This window comes from Mytilus galloprovincialis, chromosome 4, assembly GCF_965363235.1.
Source record: "Mytilus galloprovincialis chromosome 4, xbMytGall1.hap1.1, whole genome shotgun sequence".
NCBI classification, from domain to species: Eukaryota; Metazoa; Mollusca; class Bivalvia; order Mytilida; family Mytilidae; genus Mytilus; species Mytilus galloprovincialis.
In genome coordinates, this window is record NC_134841.1 from 6,233,291 (window position 1) to 6,256,911 (window position 23,621).

The 23,621-nt window shown below is 34.6% G+C and overlaps 3 protein-coding genes across 5 annotated transcripts in view; all 3 read left to right on the forward strand.

The window, feature by feature from the left end:
- The window catches only part of LOC143071216 (cilia- and flagella-associated protein 157-like), a 27,888-nt gene extending 21,480 nt beyond the window's left edge, over positions 1–6,408 (forward strand). The window contains exons 8-9 of the mRNA XM_076245388.1: positions 5,326–5,546; positions 6,288–6,408. Coding sequence (XP_076101503.1) covers positions 5,326–5,546; positions 6,288–6,393 — 327 coding nt within the window. The 3' untranslated portion in view covers positions 6,394–6,408. The remainder of the gene's footprint in view (positions 1–5,325; positions 5,547–6,287) is intronic.
- Positions 6,390–7,602, forward strand: LOC143071217 (uncharacterized). The gene is made up of 2 exons (XM_076245389.1): positions 6,390–6,615; positions 7,358–7,602. Exons 1-2 carry the CDS (start codon positions 6,397–6,399, stop codon positions 7,517–7,519), a joined length of 381 nt encoding a protein of 126 aa, XP_076101504.1. The 5' UTR covers positions 6,390–6,396; the 3' UTR covers positions 7,520–7,602.
- Positions 7,603–16,552: 8,950 nt separating this feature from the next.
- The window catches only part of LOC143071218 (uncharacterized), a 41,049-nt gene continuing 33,980 nt past the window's right edge, over positions 16,553–23,621 (forward strand). The window contains exons 1-3 of one of the 3 annotated variants that reach the window (XM_076245391.1): positions 16,553–16,584; positions 16,689–16,753; positions 20,627–22,993. In XM_076245391.1, coding sequence (XP_076101506.1) covers positions 20,692–22,993 — 2,302 coding nt within the window. In that variant the 5' untranslated portion in view covers positions 16,553–16,584; positions 16,689–16,753; positions 20,627–20,691. Of the gene's footprint in view, positions 16,585–16,678; positions 16,754–19,845; positions 20,053–20,626; positions 22,994–23,621 lie in introns of those variants that run through there. The other 2 variants (XR_012976822.1, XM_076245390.1) reach the window with 2 other exon arrangements.

Sequence of the window (23,621 nt, forward strand, 5' to 3'; positions counted from 1 at the left end):
TTCGTTACCTATTCACTTATAATACGTTTGTTGTACGTTGCACCTTTTAGAAAAGGATTTCCAATTGTGCCCATGTCTCTGGTGGTAACAATGTGTTCTTAGAGATGAAATGACCCTATTAGCTCGCATGTACCCGTTCCAGCGTTCGGTTAATACCCTGTTACCTATTCGTTACCTATTCGTTACTTATTCGCTTTTAATACGTTTGTTGTACGTTGCACCTTTTAGAAAAGGATTTTCAATTGTGTGCATGTCTCTGGTGGTAACAATGTGTTCTTAGAGATGAAATGACCCTATTAGCGTGTAGGTACCCGTTCCAGCGCTCGGTTAATACCCTGTTACTTATTCGTTCCTTATTCGCTTTTAATGCGTGGGGTATACGTTGCACCTTGAAATAAATCGTTTTTTAATTGTGTTCATGTCTGTCTCTGGTGGTAACAATGTGTTCTTAAAGATGAAATGACCCTATTAGCGCGCATGTATTCGTTCCAGCGCTCGGTTAATACCCTGTTACCTATTCGTTACCTATTCACTTATAATACGTTTGTTGTACGTTGCACCAGAGACATGAACACAATTAAAAAACGATTTATTTCAAGGTGCAACGTATACCCTGCTTATTAAAAGCGAATAAGGAACGAATAAGTAACCGGGTATTATCCGAGCGCTGGAACGGGTACATACGCGCTAATATGGTTATTTCATCTATAAAAACACATTATTACCACCAGAGATATGAACTTAATTGAAAATCCTTTTCTAAACGGTGCAACGTACAACAAACGTATTAAAAACGAATAAGTAACGAAAAGGTAACGAATAGGTAACAGGGTATTAACCGAACGCTGGAACGGGTACATGCGCGCTAATAGGGTCATTTCATCTCTAAGAACACATTGTTACCACCAGAGACATGGGTACAATTGAAAATCTTTTTTCTAAAAGGTGCAACGTACAACAAACGTATTATAAGTAAATAGGTAACGAATAGGTAACGAATAGGTAACAGGGTATTAACCGAGCGCTGGAACGGGTAAATGCGCGATAATAGGGTCATTTCATCTCTAAGAACACATTGTTACCACCAGAGACATGAACACAATTAAAAACGATTTATTTTAAGGTGCAACATATACCCCGCGCATTAAAAGCGAATAAGGAACGAAAAAGTAACAGGGTATTATCCTAGCGCTGGAACGGGTACATACGTGATAATAGGGATATTTCATCTATAAGAACACATTATTACCAACAGAGATATGAACACAATTGAAAATCCTTTTATAAAAGGTGCAACGTACAACAAACGTATTAAAAGCGAATAAGTAACGAATATTTCACAGGGTATTATCCGAGCGCTTGAACGGGTACATATGCGCTAATAGAGTTATATCACCTCTAAGAACCCAAATCTACCACTAGAGACAACAAAACAATTGAAAATCATGTTTTAAAAGGTGCAACGTATGATACACGTATTATAAGCGAATTATAAGCGAGTGATGGAACGAATTAAACAAGGTAATAGCATGCTCCGAAACGATGTACACCCTGCTAACATGTTTAACCCCACCACATTATGTAGTATGTGCCTGTTCCTAGACAAGAGCCTGAAATTAAGTATTTATCGTTTGTTTTTGTGTTACATATTTGTTTTCCGTTTATTTTTTTGTATATGAAATACGGCCGTTAGTTTTGGTGTTTGAATTGTTTGAGATTGTCATGTCTGGACCTTTTATAGGTGACTACACGGTTTTGGCTATGCTCATTGTTGAAGGCCGTACAGTGACCTATAGTTGATAATTTCTGTGTCATTTTGGTCTATTGTGGGGTGTTGTCTCATTGGCAATCATACCACATCTTCTTTTTTATACAAGCGCTAACACGGTGATTTCATCGCTTCGAACCAAGATCCATCTTCAAACATACGGACATAAAGCAGTTAAAAGGTAGAACGTGTAAAAATCAAATAAGGAACAAATGAGTATCGAACATAAAGTAAAAGGATCGGTTGAGCACAAACACATATAAACAGTTCATAAAAACATCATTTTACCTCAACAAATTTAGAACTATTACCAGATATAAGAATATAAACAATTAAAAAGGGGGAAGGATATTAAAAATCGAATAAGTAACGAATAAGGAATAGGGAATAAGTAACGAATAGGTAACGATAGGGAATAGGGAATAAGTAACGAATAGGTAACGAATAGGGAATAGGGAATAGGTAACGAATAGGGAATAGGGAATAGGGAATAGGTAACGAATAGGTAACGAATAGGGAATAGGGAATAAGTAACCAACTTGACGTCCATTTCGTTATTATGGTTTCATTACTCTAAACGTAAAAGTGGTACTGGGGGCTTGTTGAATTTTATCGTTGTTTTGTCACGAAGAAATGAATTTTAATAATATGAAGATGATTTTTCGATAAACTACACCCATAACTGTCTTTTAAAAATCTGAAAAACTTTTAAGCAACACTTTCATTTCATTTTCAAAAGAATCAGCGATTTGATTGATAGCAATTTATTTTGTGATCATTTTACCACTCCAATTTGAATGGGTGATTTTTTATAATTGTAAGGTCAATCTTTTCCTACAAAATATAATAATTTGGACCAAAAATTAAGAAAAAGCTTAAATCCTCGGCTCAAATCCCAAAAAGCAAAAACAGTATACACAACATTTCAACTTCGCTCTACTGTTAGAATAAGTTATGTCAAAAATCAAATAAGATCATGTATAAAAAGTTCTTTGTCATTTTATACAATGACGCAAAAATCATGATATATGGAGATCAGCATGGAATTTTCTGGTGGTCTGTTAGGTCCCGATGCTGATATCGTCTATATAAATTTCATATTAAGGATTGTATCTCGATCGTGCAAAGCTCTGATTTCTAGGTCAGTTTTGTGTTTACTTCTGGTTCTTTTTAGTTTTATCATTTCTTCAATGTTTGTTTCATGTTTTATATGTTTCCAATATTTGGTCTCGAGCATCACTGAATAGACAGTAATTATCGAAATGCACATCTGGTGCATTAAAATTGTTACAGTTAATATTATACGAAAGGTAAATAATTTAACCGAGTTAATCAGATAAAACATTAAATATTTCATAATTACATCTATAGAATAATATGAAAACCGATACAGATTTTCATTCACATGTTTTTGAAAAAGATACTTTTATAATGGAATAAAATTTCAAACATATGCAAATATCATATCATTTTAATTTATCAATGTATGTATACAAAATTAAATAGACATATAATAATGTGTTATGCAGCAATAAAACTTAGTGTTAAACAATTTCAGTCGATTATGGAAATGTTTGTCTAGCTTAACATTTGCACGTCTATAATCAGGTGACCGATATAGACTTACACGGATCTCTTAAATTTCAAAACTGTTTTAGACTTCAAACATGACTTTTCTTAATTACAGGAAAAGAATATATAGTGGTTTTTAAATACATATTTTGCTAGTCCTACTGATTTATTTTCCCTTTTTTAGATTTCCATATACATGCATTAAAATTCAAACACGAATAATTTTCAATTGAAATTTATTTTATGAGTTGAAACAAATTTTACGATAAGTGATAAAGCATTATTAAAACAAAATAAAAACCATGTCCAACTAAACTTGGGTGGTCTTCTGTTTTACGGTAATTTGTACTGTAAATCATTTTCCCAATTGAAAAATAGATCACTAAAGCAAATACGAATTCTTTAATTTTCAGTAGGCAATTCAAATTTTTAACAGTATTGTTTTCTGAGGAATCTTTTGTGTAAAGATAGACAGAAAGCTGCCAAAGTGATATCCAAATTCAAAAGTGTACCAAAAAAAAATTGGCAACGCTGAAAAGTCCATGGCAAAGTAAAAATGGATTATTCGTAGTAATAATCAAAAGCAATACATATAATATAGATCAGGAAACAATTTTGGAAAAAACAAAACGATAGCTTAGTCGAATATTTTTATCGGAAAGTTCACTGTGTGGTTCATACTTATTTCTACAAAATACAAAGTCAAATTGATAAATACTTTGAATAAGTTGAAAAATGGTTTATCAAAGATATTGATAATCTTAATTTTATTAAATCTCTTTGACATATATATGATAAAAATTACATTATTGACATTGATATTTATCAACTTTGACGTTGTAACCATAAAGACAGAGTAATTTCATTCATCAAACTGCGAATTTTATAATTTCTAGGTCGGCCGTTGCCGTGAAACTATTAGTAATGGACTATTGGTGGTAACTAATTCTCGTCAAAAAAGAATGCAATGTCTAAACGTTAAAGACGGTATTTTGTTATGTCAGCAATTAGAGTGAAACTGGTTACATCGTGAATGTTGGGTCATAAAATTGAGAATTGAAAATGTGTTAGAAAGACAACAACCCGACCGAAGAGCAGAAAACACCTGAAGGCCACCAATGGGTCTTCACCACAGCGATCGAAAAATAAATCCCGCAGCCGGAGATAGGCTTCAGCTGAACCCTTATAAATAAACAAGAGCAACATTATTTTCAACTTTGATTTGAAGTAGTAGTGGTTTTCTTTCGTGCATTATTTGAGGCAGACTTCACTGTAAAGAATCTAAAATTTAAGTACTTTCGCAATACATCTTTTTTAAATCGTCATGTCTTCTCTTTAATACCTTTTACAGTTTGCATGGTAACCAGGCATACTGAAAATATAAAGGTTGCTTAAACAATAGTACAGAATAAGAAATATCCTCGCTTTTAAAATAAGTATATATTAAATAAACTACATTGAAGACCTATTGGTGACCTTCTGTTGTTGTCTGTTCTATGGTCGGGTTGTTGTCTCTTTGACACATTCCCCATTTCCATTCTCAATTTTACATACATATATATTGTATAAACTGTCAATATGTTTCAGAGTACAAATGTACGTCTCATCTAATCTAGAACTCGTTTGTCTTAAACTACCTAAGTGTTACATGCGCTAGTATCAGACATGTATATGCGCATTAGATGTGTATGGTATTGATGGTACTAGCTTTACTGCATCAGTAGCAAGTTTTGACAATAAAAAGTTATGCTTGAGGCAAAAATATTTTAAAATCCAAAACTTATCAACAAACCGAAGAAGTGATAAAACCGAAACAGATAAAAAGATAGTCAGAGCTTCCTTCACATTCGAGAAACATATTCCTTAATTTTTTCAAATATATCCAAAAAAACTGCAAATTCTAATAACACAATATCCATATGTTCATGCTAGTACCGAATTACTGGCTAGTTTTAATTATACAATATTTTATCAAATGAATTCAGAAAACTGAGCCAGAAGAAGAACCAATAATGGAGGGAGAAATGGAAGACATCAATGAGATAGAAAGACGTGACAACATGCTGGAGAATATTCTACTGGTACTCAATAGTGGAGCAGCAATAGGTGTTGGTCCACAGATGAGAGAATTCGGTAAAGGAGACAAGGTCGTGCGAAAGAGAAGTGCAAGCAGAATACCTGGTTCTGAAGGAGGGATCAAAAGAGGGTTTGTAATTCTATTATTGTAGTCATTCGTACGTTTTGTGTAAAATGTAATTGTGTTTCTGTCAAAATGAAAATTAAAGGAATAGCTTAGTGAACCTGGATCAGAGAAGGAATTGCTTATTCAGAAAATGAAAGATTAAGAAGGCTAGATTGTGAACACAATATAGACAACTATTTTCAGTTTTAACTTAGCTTCTGCTTATAAAAACGATAAACAAATATGACAGAAAAGAACAAACGGCAGTCACTGAATTACAGGCTCCTGAATTAAGACCGACACATAAATAATGAAGATGGTGTGCACATGTGTGTGAGCGCTTACACACCTCTCCTAACAAGGTACACAGTGGTATAAAAGCACAATAAACGAACAAACTGCATGTAAAAATCAATTTCAAAGGACTCGACTAAAAAACAAGAATAAATGTGATCTCGAATATCACTGTGTGGCATACGTCTCTCTCACTGCAAAAACAACTAGACACAAATAAACGGTTTTATCTCGAAAGTGTCTTGATTATTAAAAAGTAATACAATTCATACAAATAAAAAAGACATATGTTACAGTGGTACCGTTACAGTTACAATAAATTAATAATAATCACATTTTACAGAATACTGCCATTATCTCCAGTTGGTCCACCAGTCCAGGCGGTACCTTGCCACATTATCAAATGGGAGATTTAGGATTGATACCTCGTCCTAAAGTAATTATTAATAATTAATTTATGACATTTTTCAGACAACTGCCATTATCTCCTGTTGGTCCACCAGGCGGTACCTTGCCACATTATCAAATGGGAGATTTAGGATTGATACCTCGTCCTAAAGTAATTATTAATAATTAATTTATGACATTTTTCAGACAACTGCCATTATCTCCTGTTGGTCCACCAGGCGGTACCTTGCCACATTATCAAATGGGAGATTTAGGATTGATACCTCGTCCTAAAGTTAATATTCCAACCAGTTTCGATAGAATGAGAGTCCTCTCAGCTACAACAAGACTTGGTGGTCTGAGGAAAGTTCTTACACGATCTGTTTCTGTACAAACCGTCAGTGCTACGAAGGTAATAATCTATAAGTGGCAAAATAACATGCATAGGATTCTGTATGCTGCATACTACTATAAAATATTATCTTTGTCATTCCAATCAACTTCATGATGTTTCGTCTTTCCACCATTTAGTTCAAAGAGGGATTAATATCCATATTTCATTCACAAGAGTTGGTCCTGAATATGCAACTGAACAAAATGTTTGTTGTTAATTGATAAAAAAATACATCTTAATCAAAATTAACTCTAACAAGGGCATGAACAGGATTGTTTTCTGTCGTTAGTACTAATTAGTTGTTTGTTACATTATTTTGGTGAGGCAATGTATATTTTTGATACGTTTTCTAAGTTATAGTTTCCACATGTTCACATGACCATTCTGGTTATTTTATTACCAGTGACAATTAATTCTAGATATGTTTCTGGAATCAAAATGGCGGGTGATACTTACATAAACGGTGATCTATAGCTGTTAATTTCTGCGTCATTTAATTGTTCTCATGTGGAGAGTTGTCGCATTGGCAATCATACTATATGTTTTATTTATAATAAAGAAGATGTTTTCCTTTGGCCCAACTCAGTTTGTTTTGTGATTCCTACTGTTTTTATTTTATTTGTCTGCCTGTACCTCGAACTCGGTATACCATCCTTGTATTACTCAAATTGAAGTATCCGTTATGATATGAGATTTTTTTTCGGTCTATTGACTTTTGTTTTACTTTTATTTTGAATGCTTATTTTATTTGTTCTTTAAGGCTCTATTTTATGCTGACCAATTGCTGACGAAAGTGCCAGCAGACATGCAGGACACTATCTTACATGAAGGTCACACAGGTCACACAGGAAGGATCAGGTCACCAGTTAAACCTGTTCGACAGATCACTGGACCAAAGAAATTTGCTACAACTGTTTATTAAGCTTTTTTATATTAAACTTTTATGAACCGATTAAATGTTTAATAAAAATCGAATATTTGTATCAAATAAAAATCTCAATGGCCGTTTATTTTTATAAGCCAGGTGACATAAAATATTTGCAGATAAAAAGCTTGAAAAATGGTAACATGAATAATCTCCCTTCCCTATGGTTGTCCGTTCTCCGAAAGTTATAATGGCAAAATAACAAACAAATTAAAAGCAGATATTTTGCGCTTAACATCGCAAGCAAAGGAAAGAAAACGACTATAGGAGATTGTTTAAACACATTAAAAACGCGAACAATTCAAATGAACCAAAATGAATTTCATATCTTCTGATTTCATGTTAATACTAGTTTTACTGTACCAGATAAAATTGAGAATGGGAATGTGTCAAAGAGACAACAACCCGACCATAGAACAGACAACACCAGAAGGTCACCTATAGGTATTCAATGCAGCGATAAATTCCCGCACCCAGAGACGTCCTTAAAGCTAACCCCTAAACAAATATATATACTAGTTCAGTGATAATGAACGCCATACTAAACTCCAAATTGTACACAAGAAACTAAAATTAAGAATAATACAAGACTAACAAAGGCCAGAGGCTCCTGTTTTGGGACAGGCGCAAAAATGCGGCGGGGTTAAACATGTTTGCTGCTGTCTTCTCTATGGTCGGGTTGTTGTCTCTTTGACAGATTCCCTCTTTCCATTCTCAATAGTTTATTATGTGATCTCAACCCTCCCCTATACTTCTAGGCAATATAGATTTTCAATTTAACTTATCTACTATAAGGTTTAAGTCTAATATATTTGGAAATCCAATTCAAACATTAAAAATATGATATAACAAAAGACAACAATGCGCACGCTCAGTGGAAGTTAAAAATCCAAGGTCTTTGGTAGGTCAATCTGTCCTTTTTGTTTGTTTCTTTAAAGATTGAATTGTGTTTTCAGTTTTTTCTCATTTTTTTTTTCTCTCTTCATATTTCAACTAACTTACTATACTTTGTTTTTCATATATAATCATACAAAGACAAAAAAAAAGGTCACTGTAAAGAACAAATATATAAAAAAAAAAAACTTTGGTTAAGTGATGTAGTACATGTGATTTGGGATTGTGGCGTTAAATCAGACTCAACTTCGATGAACATTCTTCAATTAGTGTCCATACAGTCGTCTTCGGGACCCGCGAGTCTAATTTAGAAATATAAAACCAGGTTTAATCGACCATTTTCTACATAAGAAAATGCCTGCACCAAGTCAGGAAAATGACAGTTGTTATCCAATCGTATGATGTGTTTTATCATTTGATTCGGCCATTTGATTAGGGAGTGTCCTCGTTTGATTTTTATTGGAGCTAGTAATTTTGTGATGTTACTTTTTATGCATATATCTCAAATATGTTGTAAAAATAGGACATTATTTTTTAATATCTACAGTATCAATAACAATCTATTAACAAAAGTTAGTCAAACGTTCAGAAAGAGCTAGCAATGTTAAGGAATACAATAAATCACTCTTGAGAATTGTATTTACCAAATGATTTCCAGATGCTTTAAACCCACGTAACATACTAAACATTGACTTTCGCGTCGCAAAACTTCATTCTTAAGCTCTCTTTCAACTAAATTCATATTCCAATTTCATACTGAAAGCATTATTATACAATATACCCGTATTTTATTTAATTAAACAGAACTTGGTCACCAGAGGCATAAAGATAAACAATAGATGTTCATACAATAAGACTGAGCTTCTAATTAATAAAATCAACGGTCCAAAGTCAACTGCACCAGATGCTCCTTTCGACAATTAATTATTCTTCATTGATGCTTCAGGCCAAAATATTTGAAAGTACACAACATAATACAAACATTGGGGAACTTTTACAATGAAAAATGGACGTAAAATGAATTCAAACCCCGACAAGGAATTAAAACTATGCATGAAGAAGACATATTTTTTAATTCAAAATTTGATTACTAAGCAAAATCTAAATCAAACAATATTGCCAGTATCGACGTAAAGTAGATAATACGATATGATTTGCTTCAGCATATTAACCTTTTTCTTTTAACATAGACATGGCCACATAAATAACATTTTGGCACATTATCAATCTTTGTATAATTTTGATTTCTTGACATCCGACAAAACATTACTTTTAATAAAATTATAATCTTCACAAATAGATTAGAACATTCCCAAATCAAGCATTGAACTAATGATATTATTATATCCATATAGTCGGCAATACTAATATTGCTGATGGGTGTTATATCTATACAGCAACTGATACATGTATTCAAGTCATGTATTCATATAAAAATAAACAAGTAAGGTGATAAAAGAAAACAGAAAGATACCAAAGGGACATTCAAACACATAATTCGACTTAGATGGTGTTGACGGGTCTAATATAGTTGGTCTTTTTTTTCATTTTTTGATAAATCAATAAAGTTACTATCTAAGTAGTCGTATTTCAGTACAATATAAATTGTAGACCAAAACAACTCGGACTAATTGTTGACCTATAGTTTTTAATTTCTGTGTCGTTTTGGTCTCTTGTGGAGATCTGTCTCATTGGCAATCGCACGACATCTTTTTTTATAATTTCAGGAGAAATTCATTTGTGAGGTTATTACTGAATCAACAAAATAAGATGCTGGATCAGAACGCTCTTTTCAGAATGTTTTAACATTTAATGTGTTTTGTAATTATTGTTCAAATTAAGTTTTAGACATAGAAGAAAGTGGCTTTATAAAGACAAGAATCGCAGTCTTTTTCGCTTTTATGTTTTGTTGTTTAATTTGCCTTTATATTGATTTTAATCCACATGATCATCTAAACATACAACATGTTTGTCCTCATCTTGATGGACATTGGTTGGTTGCATGATTTTATACAAACAAGTTTACTATCAACAAATTCAATACTCATAGTTGATTTCGAAATTGAGAAAGTCAAAAGGGATTTTGTCAAACAAACCACAACCAAACCAAAGAGCAGAAAACAAATGAAGGCCACCAATAGGTCTTCAACACAACCATTTTCTCCCACACCCGGAGGCGGGCTTCAACTGTCCCCTGGGCAAACATGTGTATTAGTTCAGTGATAATGAACGCCATACGTAAAACATATAAACAAACTAAAATCAAATCTAGTGCAAGACTAAAAAAAACCATGAAGAGGCTTCTATCGGACTTTGGACAGGCGCACAAATGCGACAAGGTTAAAAATCTCAACCTCAGCCAATGTAGAAAAAATAAACACAACAATACGCACAGTAAAACTCAGTTCAAAAGAACCTTCAGAGGTCGGTGCTAGAGAAGGTAAGTATGCGTAATCGCAGAGTATAAAGGCGCAGTAATTTAGAACTATTGGTCAAAATTTCATGGGGTTTACCCTATATATATATATATATATATTTATACTTACGTTTTGCAGAAAGAGATTGCAAAGTCTGAGTCACGGATTTCCAGATATAATGGTCATTAGGTAGAGGTTGTGTACAAAGTCTGAGGCTCGGATTTCCAGATATCATGGTCAATAGGTAGAATTTTGTTGTGTACAAAGGCTGAGACATGGATTTTCAGACAGCATGGTCATTATGTGGAAGTTTGTTATGTACAAGTTCTGAGGTACGGATTTTCAGATGTCATGGTCATTATTTAGAAGATTGTTGTGTACAAAGTCTGAGGCATAATTTTCCAGATATCATGGTCATTATAGGTAGAGGTTGTGTACAAAGTCTGACGCACGGATTTTCAGATATCATGGTCAGTATAAAGAAAATTGTTGTGTACAAAGTCTGAGGCATGGATTTCCAGATATCATGGTCATTAGGTAGAGGTTTGTTGTGACCACATAATTGATATTCATGTCAACACCGAAGTCCTGACTACTGGGCTGGTGATACCCTCGGGGACGAAACGTCTACCAGCAGTGGCATCGACCCAGTGGTGCAAATAGTTATCAGAGGTACCAGGATTATAATTTAATACGCCAGAAGCGCGTTTCGTCTACATAAGACTCATCAGTGACGCTCAGATCAAAATATTGTAAAGCCAAACAAGTACAAAGTTGAAGAGCATTGAGGACCCAAAGTTCCAAAAAGGTGGGCCAAATACGGCTAAGGTAATATATTTCTGGGATAAGAAAATCCTTAGTTTTTTCGAAAAATTCAAAGTTTTGTAACAGGAAATTTATAAAAGTATCCACATAATTGATATTCATGTCAACACCGAAGTGCTGACTACTGGGCTGGTGATACCCTCGGGGACGAAACGTCCACCAGCAGTGGCATCGATCCAGTGGTGTAAATAGTTATCAAAGGTACCAGGATTATAATTTAATACGCCAGACGCGCGTTTCGTCTACATAAGACTCATCAGTGACGCTCAGATCAAAATAGTTGTAAAGCCAAACAAGTACAAAGTCTGAGGCACGAATTTCCAGATGTCATGGCCATTACGTAGAGGTTTGTTGTGTACAAAGTCTGAGGCATGGATTTCAAGATGTCATGGTCGTTAGGTAGAAGATAGTTGAGTACAAAGTCTGAGGAACAGATTTCCAGATGTCATGGTCATTAGGTATAATTTTGTTGTGTACAAAGTCTGAGGCATGGATTTCCAGATAGCATGGTCATTAGGTATAATTTTGTGGTGTACAAAGTCTGAGGCACGGATTGCCAGATGTCATGGTCATAAGGTAGAAGTTTGTCCTGTATAAAGTTTGAGGCACGGATTTCCATATGTCATGGTCATAAGGTAAAAGTTTGTTGTGTTCAAAGTCTGAGGCATGATTTTCCAGATGGCATGGTCATGAGGTAGAGGTTTGTTGTGTACAAAGTCTGAGGTATGGATTTCCAGATATCATGGTCATTAGGTAGAAGATAGTTGTGTACAAAGTCTGAGGTATGGATTTCCAGATATCAAGGTCATTAGGTAGAAGTTTGTCGTGTACAAAGTTTGAGGCAAGGATTTCCATATATCAGGGTCATTAGGTAGAAGTTTGTTGTGTACAAAATCTGAGGCACGGATTTCCAGATGTCATGGTCATGAGGTAGAGGTTTGTTGTGTACAAAGTCTGAGGCATGAATTTCAGGATGTCATGGTCATTAGGTAGAAGTTTGTTGGGTACAAAGTCTGAGGCACGGATTTCCATATATATTGGTCATTAGGTAGAAGTTTGATGTGTACAACGTTTGAGGCAAGGATTTCCATATAGCATGGTCATTAGGTAAAAGTTTGTTGTGTTCAAAGTCTGAGGCATGATTTTCCAGATGTCATGGTCATTAGGTAGAAGATAGTTGTGTACAAAGTCTGAGGCACGGATTTCCATATATATCGGTCATTAGGTAGAAGTTTGATGTGTACAACGTTTGAGGCAAGGATTTCCAGATATCATGGTCATTAGGTAGAAGTTTATTGTGTTCAAAGTCAGAGGCATGATTTTCCAGATGTTATGGTTATGAGGTAGAGGTTTGTCGTGTACAACGTTTGAGGCAAGGATATCCATATATCATGGTCATTAAAGGTAGAGGTTGTGTACAAAGTCTGAGGCATGGATTTCAAGATGTAATTGTCATTAGGTAGAAGTTTGTCGTGTACAAAGTCTGAGGCATGGATCTCAAGATGTCATGGTCATTAGGTAGAAGTTTGTCGTGTACAAAGTCTGAGGCATGGATTTCAAGATGTCATGGTCATTAGGTAGAAGAAAGTTATGTCAAAAGTCTGAGGTACGGATTTCCAGATATCATGGTCATTAGGTAGAAGTTTGTCGTGTACAAAGTCTGAGGCATGGATTTCAAGATGTCATGGTCATTAGGTAAAAGTTTGTCGTGTACAAAGTCTGAGGCATGGATTTCTAGATGTCATGGTCATTCGGTAGAAGATTGTTGTGTTCAAAGTCTGAGGCACGGATTTCCAGATGTCATGGTCATTAGGTAGGAGTTTGTCGTGTACAAAGTCTGAGGCATGGATTTCAAGATATCATGGTCATTAGGTAGAAGATTGTTGTGCACAAAATCAGATGTTCGGATTGCCAGATGTCATGGTTATTAGGTAGAAGTTTGTCCTGTACAAAGTCTGAGGCACGGATTTCAAGATGTCATGGTCATTAGGTAGAAGTTTGTTGTGTTCAAAGTCTAAGGCATGAATTTCCAGAAGCCATGATCATGAGGTAGAGGTGTGTTGTGTACAAAGTCTGATGCACGGATTCCCATATATATTGGTCATTAGGTAGAAGATTATTGTGTTCAAAGTCAGAGGCATGATTTTCCAGATGTTATGGTTATGAGGTAAAGGTTTGTTGTGTACAAAGTCTGAGGCATGGATTTCAAGATGTCATGGTCATTAGGTAGAAGTTTGTTGGGTACAAAATCTGAGGCGCAGATTTCCAGATGTCATGGTCATAAGGTAGAGGTTTGTTGTGTACAACGTTTGAGGCATGGATTTCCAGATGTCATGGTCATTAGGTAGAAGTTTGTTGTGTTCAAAGTCAGAGGCATGATTTCCCAGATGTTATGGTCATGAGGTAGAGGTTTGTTGTGTACAAAATCTGAGGCACGGATTTCAAGATGTCATTGTAATTAGGTAGAATATTGTTGTGTACAAAATCAGATGTACGGATTGACAGATGTCATGGTCATTAGGTAGAAGTTTGTCCTGTACAAAGTCTGAGGAACGGATTTCCAGATGTCATGGTCATTAGGTAGAAGTTTGTTGTGTTCAAAGTCTGAGGCATGAATTTCCAGATGCCATGGTCATGAGGTAGAGGTTTGTTGTGTACAAAGTCTGATGCACAGATTCCCATATATATTGGTCATTAGGTAAAAGATTATTGTACAACATTTGAGGCAAGGATTTCCAGATATCATGGTCATTAGGTAGAAGTTTGTTGTGTTCAAAGTCAGAGGCATGATTTCCCAGATGTTATGGTCATGAGGTAGAGGTTTGTTGTGTACAAAATCTGAGGCACGGATTTCAAGATGTCATTGTAATTAGGTAGAAGTTTGTTGGGTACAAAATCTGAGGCACGGATTTCCAGATGTCATGGTCATAAGGTAGGGGTTTGTTGTGTACAACGTTTGAGGCAAGGATTTCCAGATGTCATTGTCATTAGGTAGAAGTTTGATGTGTACAACGTTTGAGGCATGATTTTCCAGATGTCATGGTCATTAGGTAAAAGTTTGTTGTGTTCAAAGTCTGAGGCATGATTTTCCAGATGTCATGGTCATGAGGTAGAGGTTTGTTGTGTACAAAGTCTGAGGTATGGATTTCTAGATATCATGGTAATTAGGTAGAAGATAGTTGTGTACAAAGTCTGAGGTACGGATTTCCAGATATCATGGTCATTAGGTAGAAGTTTGTCGTGAACAACGTTTGAGGCAAGGATTTCCCTATATCATGGTCATTAGGTAGAAGTTTGTCGTGTACAAAGTCTGAGGCAAGGATATCCATATATCATGGTCATTTTAGGTAGAGGTTGTGTACAAAGTCTGAGGCATGGATTTCAAGATGTAATTGTCATTAGGTAGAAGTTTGTCGTGTACAAATTCTGAGGCATGGATTTCAAGATGTCATGGTCATTAGGTAGAAGTTTGTTGTGTACAAAGTCTGAGGCATGGATTTCAAGATGTCATGGTCATTAGGTAGGAGTTTGTCGTGTACAAAGTCTGAGGCATGGATTTCAAGATATCAGGGTCATTAGGTAGAAGTTTGTTATGTTCAAAGTCTGAGGCATGATTTTCCAGATGCCGTGGTCATTAGGTAGAGGTTTGTTGTGTACAAAGTCTGATGCACGGATTCCTAGATGTCATGGTCATTAGGTAGAGGTTTGTTGTGTACTAAGTATGAGGCATGGATTTCCATATATATTGGTAAGGATTTCCAGATATCATGGTCATTAGGTAGAAGTTTGTTGTGTTCAAAGACAGAGGCATGAATTTCCAGATGTTATGGTCATGAGGTAGAGGTTTGTTGTGTACAAAGTCTGAGGCATGGATTTCAAGATGTCATGGTCATTAGGTAGAAGTTTGTTGGGTACAAAATCTGAGGCACGGATTTCCAGATGTCATTGTCATAAAGTAGAGGTTTGTTGTGTACAACGTTTGAGGCATGGATTTCCAAATGTCATGGTCATTAGGTATAAGTTTGATGTGTACAACGTTTGAGGCAAGGATTTCGAGATGTCATGGTCATTAGGTAAAAATTTGTTTTGTTCAAAGTCTGAGGCATGATTTTCCAGATGCCATGGTCATGAGGTAGAGGTTTGTTGTGTACAAAAAGTCAGAGGTACGGATTTCCATATGTCATGGTCATAAGGTAGAGGTGTGTTGTGTACAAAGTCTGAGGCACAGATTTCCAGATGGCATGGTCATTTGGTAGAAGATTGTTGTGTACATGTATAAGACATCTCCAGTTTGATTGAATGTTTTATTGGTGTAAAAAAAGAGGTATAGAAGTCAGCAAAGAACAATGTATCTTTTAATACTATCATGCACTTGGAAAGGCCCCTGTCCAAGTAAAATGTTAAATAACAAAAATACTAAACTCCAAGTCAACTTCTAAACTGAAATTCCCTTATCAAACGAATCGAAAACAACTCATATTCCTGACTTGGTACAGGCATTCCCATTTGTGGCAGTATAAAATGGCCAATGTATTTTAAAAACCTGGTTTTGTAGCTCTAATGTAACTTAATCTTTCACCGGAATAAATCTAAGTTCCATCTATCCAAACTGAAATATTTTCTAAGCACCATGTAAGATATATGCAGGCTTACATCCTTTAATAATTCTTTAATATCCCTTTTCGAACTAACATTCTGAACCTATGCGATTGTAAATTGAAAATTAATTCATTAAAAGTAGTATAAGCAGTCTTTCAAACAAGTCTGTATCGCCTTCCTAATTGGTCCGAATAATTGTGACAATGTCTTTCCAACTGGTCCGAGTTGTCTAAAAAAAGATCTGAGTTTTTTTGGTCCGACATTGTTTTGGTCCGAGTTGTCATTTATTCATCAATCACGTGATCGTGATATTTTTCGACAAGAAAAGTAACTCGAATAATTCAGCGCCCTCTATCCACTACTTTTCTCGGGGATGGAGTGATCGAAGTGATCGTAATATAACGACTGGATTATTCGGGTTACAAGAAAAGTAGTGTCATCATTTTTATATGCGTATTGCCTTGTACTGTATTAAACCAGCAGTTCAACAAGTGATGTGAGTTAATGATTAAAAGTGGGAATACTTTCACGAAAAGCTTTATCAAATACGCAGTTCTGGTACTTTATTGTTTAGGTAAATCACCCATTAAATGATTTTTTCAAAGCAAATGAAGTCTACTTTCGTTTTCAATATGGTTTATTGTTTTTTGTTGACATCCCAATTTGATGGTTAAAAAACGCATACATTGCTTAACCAGTTTAATATCATATATATAGACACGGGTCAAAATAGTCACAAATGTAAGGTAACAGAAAAAGGTGCCATTTAGATCTATTCTACTTTCATTTTCAGTTTTTTTCTGAAGTTCTTGGAAATACTACTTTCGTTTGATTAAACAATTTTCAGAAAATCTTCAGAGGTTTCGCTATTTATCAGGTTGACAGATGGGTATTTAATACTCAATCATGTTTGCAAATTAAATGTAAGGAAATATAGCATGATTTATAGAGTTAGTCCAAATAATTATGACGTCTTGTAAGGCTTTTGTAAATTTTCGCTTTGACGCCTTCCTGCTTCTAAAATTAAGCATTTTAAGGAGAAATCAGCAAACGTTTTAATTAAGCAGTAAATTCCCTCTCAAAGTCCAACTGCAAATATGAGTTTGGCGTAATGACGTCAATGTACATGAAGTAAGGCTTCAAAGAAAAAAAATATAGCCTTTCAAGACGTCATTATTATTTGGACTAGATTAGAGGTAGATATGACAAATACTATCCCTATGGCTTCATTAATTACAAATAAAACACAAACTTATGAAGCAAGTTGAACCAGAACATTAATCAATTGTTTAAAATACTTTTTAAATAAAACGATTGTATAGTCTATAGCTGACATGAATATGTAAGTGATAAATATTACTGGTATAAAAAGTCCATGGTTACAGAATTTACTAGTATATTCAGTCTGATGTTAGTAATCTATGTCCCCAGACTAATTTTCCTATAGGAAATCATGTCCTATAATTTTTTTATATGACAGTAAAACACACATTCAATTACTTATAAACAAGGGAAATTTAAATGTTATGTTTTAATATTGCTTCAGAGTTGCATATTTATATTTTTGATAAAATGAATGTCCCCAGACCTGGAACTAGTATAATAGTCCCAGCCCAGACTAATTTTTCTAGGAAATCATGTCCATGTCATTAATATTACTAGGTAAAGATGTCCATGTCCTTTATTTTAAAAGGAAAATTTTATAAACAATTGAAACTGAATATTTATGTTTTAATAATGTTAAAGTGTTGTGCATTAACAGTTAATAGAGTTCATGTCCCCAGACAAATTTTCCTACCGAACCAAACTTACTGTTACATATACATGTGTGTATAACTTTCTTAAATACTTTCTATTCATGGTTATAATGTACCAAATAAAATTACATGGGCGCAGCCATTTTATGAAGGGAACATGACATAGAGATAAAAATAGATGGCTCTCTGTGATTGGTTGTTATATCTTTTATATATTTTTCTTCTGGAAAGCATTATGAATGAAGTTTCATGCAAGCACAAATTTGTCCTTAAATGTATAGTATGAAGGGCCGGAAATATTTTTTTTATGTTGCTCAAAATTAGGGAAATTTTTCTGCGAAATCGTCAAGTATCGTGAAAAACCCCAAAATTCACCAAGAAAAGCCATGGGACCATATATATTTGAGTGCGGTAAAATCGCAAATAGATATCAAGCTTCAATTAGACAACAGCAGTTTTTCCATAATTAGTTTATTAAAAGCGCCTTTTAAGGAGATAATTGCTAAAAATAGCATTGCCGGCAATGGAACCACCATTTAGTACTTTATATCTTATAATGGTCTCAAAATATGTCAAAAATTGTATTTAAAGAAAGATTTAGACATCAAAAACGGTTTACTAGTGTTGTGATATGTGTGAATAATTCCGTTTTCATGCTATAGTCTGTTTCTTATTTGCATTCAAAATACGGGTAAGTACAGGATTACATCGCCTTGATGTGTCTTTTCTGTTTTTATCCAAAATTTGTCTTACAGGCTTGATAGCCATATATAGGCCTAACTTTTGGCGATACTTGTTAGATCTTGTCACATCACATGACACAGAAATCTTTGGATTTAACCCTCCCCCTTTTTTGGTAAAAACGGCTCCAAGGGAATATGCATACGCTAAACGATTTCACATCATTCAAAACATTTACCAGACTACTTGTATAGCTAATATAGACCACCAGAATCTGTTTTTTACGAAAAGAAGCTAAAGTGTGCACATGTATCCGATTTATAAAGCTATAGTCCGTTTCAAAATAGTGAATTTATTTCATATTGAACTGGTCCGAATTTTTAATTTGGTTTTCGGCACAGCGTCACTCAAACTAAATTTTCTGTTGATCAATATCAGAAGCACATGATTACTTCGAAAAGGCAATACTAATAAAGAGACAAAATATTACAACTGCAACAAACAGTACCGTAATGTCTATAAAAATCAGTGTAATTTTTTACCAATTTTTAAACAGGGGTAGGCTCCAGAAATTAATTCCTATGTATTATACAGTTTTCAATGAGATATTTTACATAGTAGAATGAAGTCAAGCAATGTTCAAGTAACTAATGCGGCAAAAAAAATCAAATTTCAAAAATTGTTTATTACCGTATAGGTTATAATGTACTAAATAGAATTACATGGGCGCAGCCATTTTATGAAGAGAACATGACATAGAGATAAAAATAGATGGCTCTCTGTGATTGGTTGTTATATCTTTTATATATTTTTCTTCTGGAAAGCATTATGAATGAAGTTTCATGCAAGCACAAATTTGTCCTTAAATGTATAGTATGAAGGGCCGGAAATATTTTTTTTATGTTGCTCAAAATTAGGGAAATTTTTCTGCGAAATCGTCAAGTATCGTGAAAAACCCCAAAATTCACCAAGAAAAGCCATGGGACCATATATATTTGAGTGCGGTAAAATCGCAAATAGATATCGAGCTTCAATTAGACAACAGCAGTTTTTCCATAATTAGTTTATTAAAAGCGCCTTTTAAGGAGATAATTGCTAAAAATAGCATTGCCGGCAATGGAGCCACCATTTAGTACTTTATATCCTCATAGGCCAGCCTACTGACTACATAGCGAAATAAATTTACTATCAAAATCAATATACGGAAGACAACTTGTGATTTACAAGTCACACAGATAAACGAAACAAAAAAGGCAACTGACAAGTAGAACCAAGCTTTTGGCCACTTCTTCCTACTCTCTCATTGAAATAGAAGTCATATTGCCCTCTACAAAAGCCTAGACAAGGCTCTGCAAAAGTGAGTGTTGTTTAGATGTTCCCAAAAGAAGAATGCATGTTTAAAAATGTGTCATTTAAGGATTATATACTGTATACATATTAACACTTTTTTTCTCTGATATCCTATCCTACTAATGTACTACATGTACATGTATGTTGATCACTATTAAGATTTACCAATAAAACTGCATTTGCCACTGTCAATTCACTACGGGCCATTAGCATCTCTTCATATAGAGTGCTGTCTTTAAAACTAATTTAATATGAAAAAAAAAATAGATAGGTAAACATTTTTAATATGTACATTTTTTGTACCTTGTTGAAATGTGATACATGTTACAAACTATTCATTCTAATAGGGAAAATTTATAAATGTTTATGATGTCTTCTTCAGTGTTTGTTGAGATTCTGAAAAAGTCTCTCTGACATTTCTTCTGTAGCATTTAATATAATGATAAGAAGATGTGGTATAATTGCCAATGAGACAATTATCCACTAGAGAGTTCTAATTATGAAATTGACCAGGAAAGCAGTATATTATCATGATTATTTTCATTGATATTTTAATTCTAATTTTTGTTTTTCTTATATAGAAATACATGTAGGACATGGAAGATGGTAATAGCAAGTTGTGCAACTAAATCTGATAATAATCAAAATGGAAGCAAAGGACTCTGAAAAAACCTCAACAGATGATGGCCACAGTAGTCATGGCCTAAATCCAACAGATGATGGCCGCAGTAGTAATGGCCTAAATCCAACATCTGGTGACAGTGGTATCTCCAACAATGAAGATTTTTCTCTGGTATCAGGTGGAGGAACAAGTGATTATTCCTTATTAGAAACCTCAGACACTAAAGAAAGTAATGAGGATGAACCCAGTCAAACTGCTGCCGAGGATACTAAATTCATACATAAGGAATTCAATAAGTCTAACTCTACTGAAAACATCTCGAGACACAATGGAGTTGAAGACACTCAAACTACTGAAAACATCTCTGAAGTAAAAGACAAGACCAGGAGAGAATCCACTCGTTCTAGTGCATCAAGTGTAAACGACTTCAGTATACTTGATGCAGCTGATATTGAAGAAGAATCAGATGGAAAAATCATTGCAGAGGATTTGAAGATATCTCCTTTTAGTCAAAGTGAAAACAAAGATCATCGTCTCTCTAGTACAGGTCATTTAATATCTATGAATAGACCAACAGATAGTAATGGTCATGAACGTTCTGAACTAGGCTCTAGTTTTGCTGTTTTAGAGGCCCCTATTAGCAGTTCCTACCCTTCATCATTTGACAAAGAAATCGACAGGACAAAAATACATATTTTACCACCAAAAAACAGTATTGATGCACAGATTTCTACTTCTGTTGATAAAGATGGACAGAAAATTGAAAAGAAAAAGATTATGCAGGGTGGTATTGTAGAAGTTGATGTACACCGTGAAGATTGGAAAACCAATGAAAAGCCGAACAGTATAGACACAACAGACAATGAAGCTCAGGAAGGTGGTAACAGAGGAGAATCGAAAGGCGTTAAAGTACAATCAAATCTGAATTCTCACCCACAGGTTGATCCCACACTTCAGAAAACCTATGATAGCAATGCACTGAAAAATAAAGATACTCAAAATGCTCCAGATACAACTAATGTAGAAAACATTGATAACAACTCAGATATGAATAAAGCAGAGGCAGTTGGAGAGAGTTTGATTGCAAAAAATGAACTCTTAGATAGAGTTATGGAAAATGGAAATCTAAAGGAAAAACAGAAAACTGTTGAAGAAATTGAATCACAAGTATCTCAACAAAAAATAGAAGTTGCATCTAATGCTTCAAAAAATAGTAGTACAGACGATGAGTCTGACTTCTCAGTGGTTGAAGAACCAGTAGATAATACAAGTAAAATAACCAGACACTTTGGGAAATCAGATATTGACAGTGACATACCAAGTAGCCATTACACAGGTCCACGTAGTCGCAGTAGCACCAACACAAGTTCTGAGAGTATTGAAATAAACATGAGTGAACCTGAGTTGTCCGATGATAATAATGGCCATAATGAAAAGAAAGCAAGTTCTTATTCTGGAACTGAAACTTCTACAGCAAGTAATGGTCATTATGTTTCTAAGCTCTCTAGTGACTTGGAGTCTGAGCAGTCAGGTGTTTCAGGAAAGCCTGTAGGAACAGATAAACCAAATGCTGACACAAGGTACCAGAATAACCCTACAGAGAAAGATTGTTTATCTGAAAGGCATAAACAAGAACAAGAATCTGAGTCATCGTACAATAGTAAAGACAAAAACACTATGGACAAGTCTTTTGACAACTGCAGCATTCCTTTTAAGGATGAAAGAGAGAAAGAAATTGAGAATGAGAAACCTGAAGAAAATGTAGCTGATTACAATGGAATTAATCATGCTCTTGATCTTTCAAAGGTAACAATGGATGAAAAGGAAGGCAATATTAAGTCTAGCTCTTTGAATACAAAGAAGACAGACGAGTTCTCCTTAGTACAATCAGATGTGGATGAGGATGGAGAAAGTCAAACACATCCAGGTAACGGTGAGGCTACTGGTACAAGTACAGAACATGATACAGAGTCAAACACAAAAGATGGAACAGAGCAGGGGAAGAAAACCTATGATGGTACTGTAACAGAATTGTCCTTTGTCAAGGTTGATATATCAGAGACAGATGATAAATGTGGCAGACCAGATGAACCAATCAAGGAGAATGGGAAAGAAGAGATGCTTTTTGCTAAAGAGAAATTAGCAGTAAAGAGCAAGAATGAGAGATTCGGGGTTGATGTGGAAAATATTGGTCCAATGTCTGATGATGTGTTAGGAAAGAGAGGTAGTGTATCTGGAGACAGCTATGGAAGTGGGTCGTCTGCTGGCTCCTCCTCTCCAGATGTGTGGCAACCAAGTGGTGGGGAAAAATTTTCAGCGGAAGAAGGTATGTAGCTATAGTCTATATTTACTGCCCAGATTATGTGACATATGGTATTAATAATTTATCCATCTACAATAAGCACAGCTGCCGTAATATTCTCAAACAACAACTAAAATGTTTTTGTCATAATTGTTGTCCATCTTATAAACATGTTTCTCAAAACAATGCCCTTACACAAGAATTGCATTTACTAGCTCTAAATGGATGGTTCACTCCTTGATCATGTTGATGAAATTTCAAAGCATGAATCCAGTAGCTTTTTTCATAAATTTCAGCAATGCAGATTCCTGTATATAATCACTATATATGATAATCTTCTGTTTCTTGAAACAACTCACTTGGTGCCATCAACAATTATATATTCATTGCAAGAAATCCTATACTGGTTTATAAAGGTACACTATCAATATAAAAAAAGAAGATGTGGTATGATTGGTAATGAGAAAACTCTTCACAAGAGACCAAATGACACAGAAATAAACAACTATTCATTGTAGGTCACAGTACTGCCTTCAACAATGAGCAAAGACCATACAGCATAGTCAGTTTTAATAGGCCCCTAAATGACAATTTAAAACAATTTGAACAAGAAAACTAAAGGCCTAATTTATGTACAAAAAATGAATGTAAA

Bases quoted from the DNA above. Each gene is read 5' to 3' on its own strand.
- LOC143071217 (XM_076245389.1), top strand. From the start codon at position 6,397: ATGACATTTTTCAGACAACTGCCATTATCTCCTGTTGGTCCACCAGGC. The intron at 6,616-7,357 runs GTAATAATCTAT...TTGTTCTTTAAG, and splicing joins AAACCGTCAGTGCTACGAAG to GCTCTATTTTATGCTGACCA.